At 43.7% G+C, this 6,224-nt stretch overlaps 1 protein-coding gene across 1 annotated transcript in view; it reads right to left on the bottom strand.

Annotated features, from left to right (window-relative positions):
• Positions 1-516: 516 nt before the first annotated feature.
• Positions 517-6,224, bottom strand: part of PM20D1 (peptidase M20 domain containing 1) — an 8,241-nt gene continuing 2,533 nt past the window's right edge. The window contains exons 4-12 of the mRNA XM_008947105.1: positions 5,601-5,734; positions 5,218-5,337; positions 4,422-4,518; positions 4,134-4,195; positions 3,800-3,878; positions 2,578-2,649; positions 2,230-2,398; positions 1,414-1,513; positions 517-646 (exon numbers count right to left, since the gene is read on the bottom strand). Coding sequence (XP_008945353.1) covers positions 517-646; positions 1,414-1,513; positions 2,230-2,398; positions 2,578-2,649; positions 3,800-3,878; positions 4,134-4,195; positions 4,422-4,518; positions 5,218-5,337; positions 5,601-5,734 — 963 coding nt within the window. The remainder of the gene's footprint in view (positions 647-1,413; positions 1,514-2,229; positions 2,399-2,577; positions 2,650-3,799; positions 3,879-4,133; positions 4,196-4,421; positions 4,519-5,217; positions 5,338-5,600; positions 5,735-6,224) is intronic.

The following is a 6,224-nucleotide window of genomic DNA, read 5'->3' as shown; positions in this document are numbered from 1 at the left end:
TGGGTATCACCCTCCCCAGCAGCACTGCAATAAACACTTCAGGCAGCTCTACCTGTTACCCAAAACCTCCACTGTGTCACCAACCTTGGACATGAGCTTTTGAGAGACATCATTTGTGACAAAACAATTAACTGCAAGAACGAGCTGATCAGAGGCACACGTGGGAAGATTCCCCTATTTTACTGACAGGGAGTAATTGCTTATTATAGCTTAGATTTCTAAGTGACTACCAATTTGAGAGGCTTGAAGAAAGTGCTGAAACAATTAATACCATCAGATTAATGGCTGCTTGTCAGACCAGTGAGGAACAGAAATCCAGGTTATTGGCTGTGTTTTGTCCAGGTTCTTATTTTCTGGCAAACCTCATGCTTGCCTAAAGCAGCAAGCAGCAGTTTTTCCATCTGTATGTAAAGTACAATATACAAAATCCAAATTCCAGACATGGCTCAGTACTCAGCATGTGACTGCTCTTACAGCCCAGAGTCCACCTCAGCACTCTCTCCTCAGGGGTGCTCCTCACAGCTCGTGGGACTTCACATGAGGCTCTGGAAGCTCATCGATATCACAGTTCTTAATCAGCTGGAAGAGGAACTCAACCTGCTTCTCATAATTCTCAACTGAGATTCTCTCATTCAACCCATGGATCCTGGAAGAAGAAGAAGAATTCATTCCAGTGTGCATTTGTAACCCAGCACCCTGCTCGCCTGTTCACATGAAACAAAGCAGAGCATTAAAAACACAGCAGTATATAGCAAACACTGCCCTGCAACTGCAATTTCTGCTCCTCAGGCCAAGCAGATTCTCTGGTTCTAAGGCTCAGAGCACATAAACTAAGTCCATGGCCCCTGTGGAAAAGAAAAAATGGTATTTCAGCTCTCTTCCCATTATTTGGCCATTTATGTCACTGTCCTGTACAGCTGGGAGAACACTCTACTCCTGTGTCATCTGCACCTCAGCAGAACCACCAATCTAGTACCTGCTAGATTGTTTCACTTTACTGCAGGAAGCCCAACTTCCAGCTTTAAGGAGTAAATCAATTCAAAGCTTCATGTGTCCAAACATAAAAGCTGAATCTCTTGAACAAGGCCAACAACCAGAGCACCACCTCTGCCACACTACATAACAGACCCAGCCAGCTCCACAGCCCTGCCACACAACCAAAGGGACATCTGAACAAGGTCCTGTCTACGTCTGAAGTACAGAAGAGCTAAAACTCCTCCAGTGGAATCACCATCCCCTCTTTGTGCAGCACCCAGGTCTGCAGGAAACGGGTGGCCCAACGGAACGTGAGGCAGTCCCACCACCACGCCAAGGTACACAAGGCTGGGTTTCCTCCTCCTGCCTGACACCATGGATTGTCCCTCCCTGGTCCCCACCCCGAGCAGCTGCCCCCACGCAGGCAGACCCCAGTACCTGGGGAGATCCTCTGGTCTCAGGAGCAGCGGGTTAAACCGGTAAATGGCGTTTGTGACGTTGGTGAAGTGCCTGCTGTCTGTGTTTCCAATACACGTGCCTGGAAAACAAACCTCAGGGTTATTTTGTGGGAGAGCAGCAATTTAGTGACCCACACTTTTCCCAGGAGAAAGCAAAAGCATCTGATAACAGTTCTGTATAACCCCTAGCCACACCAACAGCAAAAATCACTGGAAACAGTTCATTGGAACATCCTGGAAGAAGATTCTCTCCCTCATGAGGAGGAGGAGCTGAACATACAATTAAATAATTCTAAGAGCCATGATACCCACCTTCCACAAAAGTTTAAGCTTCAAACTGCAGTCCAACAAACAGTACAGAATGAGAAGGGTGCTGCGAGAAAGGGAAGGGGTTGGGATCATAAGGAACAATGCAGAAAAGCATTTCAGGAATGGCTTTGCCAGCTATGAACACAATAAAAGAAGAGCTAAAGCAAGAAGACCTCCTACTCTCCCTCACAATTCCTTTCTTCCCTGAACAGATTCCTTTGTATGTGCAGAGTCCAATTCAAGGCTCATTGTTTCCGTCAGTTTCCTGTTTGCTTTTTTACTTCCACTACTAAAAAACAACATTAAAACTTTTAAAACATAAAGAGGGAAGAGAATAAAAAGAGGAAAAAACAGCTGTTTCCAGCAGTTAACAGCTGGGGTGGAGAAGTACACAGCAAATGGAAACAAGTCAGTATTGGGGGTGGGGGAGAGAAAAGCAGGGCGGAAGCTGGAGAGGAAACAATCATCATCATGTGCCTGCTGTTACCTGGGACTACACTGACAACATCTGGGAAAGTATCCAGGATGGTTCTTTGAAAAACATGGACTCCAAATGTCTGGTCATCCCATGGGCTGATGGGGAGTGGGTCAAAGGCATCTACTACATCAATCCTCACCCTGTCATCAGCGACAGTGTTTCTGACGGCCTCTAGCACCTACGGGTAAAACACACACAGACAAGCTGTTCCCATAAAGGAGCAATTCCCAAATCTTCCCCTTCTACTGCCTGTGGGAATACAGGGATTTTTTTTAGAGTGTTCTTAGAGAATGGCCAAGTGCCACTCTGCCCAGAAAGGGGCAGGGACAGCCCAGCACGGGGGGAAGCAGCACTAACCTCAGCGGCTGTCTCCGCAGAGTGGATCCGGAAGTTCACGGTGGCTCTTGCAGAAGGTGGGATGACATTTACCTAGAAAAAAATGTAGGACAAAACCTCAAAGTTAGTTAAAAATGGATTAAAATGTCAACTTCAAACTCAGAGACTGCTCAAACAACTCCAGGACTCAGACTAATGTTTCAATGTTTCCACTGAGTGGCATTTCTTCCTGTGCTGTGTTAAAATACTGTAAACCTGATCTATGATGGAGGTGACCACACAGAGAAAGTCATCAATTCAACAAAAAAAGTCAGACTAATGTTTCAATGTTTCCACTGAGTGGCATTTCTTCCTGTGCTGTGTTAAAATACTGTAAATCTGATCTATGATGACACAGAGAAAGTCACCAATTCAGCAAAAAAAAGTCAGCTGTTATATAGACATTTTCCTCTTGATATAAGCCCTCTCCCTTCATAAACTTTAGATTGAAAAATTCTCAAAGTCAATGACTCTTTTTTACCTCATTGCCATATTACTTTTCCCCCCCCCAAGTATGAAACACTTAAATCGCTTAAGAAATCACATTACCCAGGACACCCAACTCTTCTTTTCTACAGAATTAGTATTGACAACTTTGTTAAACAGAAAAGACATGATCTTTAGGAGAAAAGCCAAGAAACCAGGGTGTCACTTTCTCTCCTGACCACTCAGTGGCACTGTTCAGCCACTGCTGCCTGTTTTCTGGTCCAAATGATTTTTTCAGGGACACACCAACCCGCCTGTTTATCTTCCAGGGCTACAATATTTTTGGACAGCTACATCTCCTTATCAGGGCAAGATCTGGCTGCATCATCCAGAGCCTGCTATCTCTCAGTCCAAGGTGCACACACCTCACAAACACAAGGTCCCATCTGGGCTAGGGAAGAGTTTATAGCTGTGACAGTTTCAAATGCTGTCACTGACACTTTGGATGATGCCACAGAAATCAACTGTCCATCCTTAAATATAAACAATCTTAATTCTGGTTTACAGAAATCTTTTTGTGACAGATCAGGTAATTCTGAAAGGAATTATTTTTCAACTGTAGCTGAATTCAAGTCACATCTGAAGTAAAAATGTGACACTACACAGGGTCCAAGACCTGTGGGCCCATTCTGATGTTGTAACTGGACAGAAATAGGTGGACACCAAATATCCTGATGGTCTCAATGAACCACAAGGAGAAAACTCAGAATGAAACTACCTTGATTCCTGCGTTGAACATTGTGACTGCTGTAGTAGTTCGAATCAAGGCATTGGTGGAAGGTTTCCAGGCAAGAATTCTTAGAAAAAAACAAACAAAAAGACAAAAACCCAAGAAGTTTAACATCAGTAAAACAGAAGCACTACATTACACAGGCAGTAAGATGAATGATGGCCTATTCAATTAACAAAGAAGTTATTAGTGGTAAAGCACCAGTGCTGTCTGAACTATGAAATGGTTTAACCAATGTCCTGGGAAGCCCAGAAACAGCCAGTGGTCTTCAGCTTTTAGGGGTGAGAGGCTGGGAATGGTCATTGAGGATGTATTTTCTTACCTGCTGACAATAGGTGAAAACAGCCATAGATTGCTCATGATGAGGTTGAGAGGAAACCTGAACTAAGTGGAAGAAACAAAACCACTCATCAGAAAGTGTCTGGTTTTCAAGAAGACAGTGTCTATACTTGGCTAGAGCTGAAGTAATTACAGCAGAAACAATTATCTGGGAGGAAGGCCAGCTTAAGTCTTCTCCTTTCTAGAAACTATGGGACTATGCTCTGAATTCTTACACTGGGTTACTCTTCCCTTAGTAATATGAAGAATGAAATCATGGTTGTCTCCTCACCTCTGCTGCCAGGTGCTCCATAGTCATGTGCTCCGGCCCATGGCCAAACAGATTGCGCAAGGGATTCTGCTCCAGCCTATGGCAAAGCAAATCAGCATGTGAAATATAAAAATCTGACTATTATTGCTCCAGAAAGCTGTTAGGATTCTGAAATCTACCCATGTATTAGAGGTGCCATCAGGCTTTCCTCTCCTGGTAACTAAATCTGTCAGCACAGCTCCACAACAGATTTCCGAGCACCCCAGTCACATGCAGAGACTTTGTTTCAAGAAAAGCTGAAAAAATCCCAAAGCTTGACTCTTAAAGAATACATGGAAATCTAGAAAAACATCACACTAAATCCTGTCTTAACTAGAGCAGTAAGTTTTTCTAAAATACATATTTATTTGCCAATTTGCTACCCACACAGAAACACAAGATCATTTATCCAGTCGCATTCTGACTCCACACCACGTTTATTAGCTTGGATAATTAGAGCTAGAAGTAGTTATGTGCAAGAATAAATTCCAGAGAAATTCTGCAGAGCAATCAGAGCAATCTCAATCCCTACAGAGGAAATCCTGGTAAAGACCACAATGTGTCTTGGTTCTAAACAACCAACTGACACTAGGAATAGCTGAAGTGAAGACACCCCAGACACTTGGCAATTGTCCCTGTGCTGGGGTTTGCATTTCTGCATTTCACAGTGAGCTACAAACTTCAATTTCAAATATACAAAGGGGATTTGCAAAATACTCAAAACAAATATTAAAAAAGTGTCTTCAGACCTGCTTGACTGTAACAGGGAAGCTCTCACCTGGACATTGCTGCTGCCAGAATGCCAATACTTGTCTCCTTAGGAGGGAAGGATGAATGTCCTGGCTCCTTCTCCACAGTGAAGTTCAGTGTTATTGAACCCTTTTCTGTGATAGCAATTCTGGTTTATGATAAGCACATAAATAATTAATGCGACTCCAAACACACGTGCTCAGACAACAGATAAAAATAATTACTCTGCATACTTTTAGTATGCTAAAAAACACCAAAGAAGCAGCCACAACAAATCCTCAACACAATCTTTACATGTTTGGAGGGCTGATGGTTGTTTCTCCAGCGAGAGGACTCGTTGTATTGACACAGCAAGGTCATTTCTCACAAATTCACTGCTGGAAATTGGTCACAGTGTTCTCTCTTACTTACACAGCTACTGGCTTCTCCACTCCTGCAATGATGCCATCTAGTATTGCACTGCCCTCGTCTAGTATGAAGGAGAGTTTCACTCCTCTGGCTTCCAGCAGAGCTGCCATCTTCATGGCTCCCTTCCAGCCCGACACCTGCAAGAATCCAGTCAGAGGAACCCAGCAGGTTAAGCCATGTCATTGGGAAGAAAACTGGGAAAGATCTGGCTGTTGACAGTGACCAGCACTACAGCACAAAGAATGCAAGAAATCCCCTAGTGAACAGCTCTAGAGCTACCTGCCAATAAAAGCAAAACTGGAGATCATTACCCAACTAGGAGCAGATGAATTTATACCCACATGGAGAAACACTCTCGCTCACCAGTCACTGGATGCTGCTTTGAGCCCTACCAGTTCTTGGACACAGTGACACCTCAGAGCTGTAAGCTCCACAGATGAGTCATTTCACAGAGGTATCCATTCTAACAATCCTTTGCCTTTTTATGTTGAAAGTGAATAAACAAACCCACCTCACCTATCTCCTTGGACCGTTTGCTAGTTTACAAAACTGTAACATTTTTGTTAGCTCTTACTGCTCACTCAGAACCATGATGTAAATCTGAAACCAGCTTTCTGCATGCTACAC

Source organism: Merops nubicus, unplaced genomic scaffold (assembly GCF_000691845.1).
Source record: "Merops nubicus isolate BGI_N331 unplaced genomic scaffold, ASM69184v1 scaffold4029, whole genome shotgun sequence".
In the NCBI taxonomy this organism is placed as follows: domain Eukaryota; kingdom Metazoa; phylum Chordata; class Aves; order Coraciiformes; family Meropidae; genus Merops; species Merops nubicus.
The sequence above is the reverse complement of the archived record's forward strand: the minus strand, read 5'-3'. Positions and strand labels throughout refer to the sequence as shown.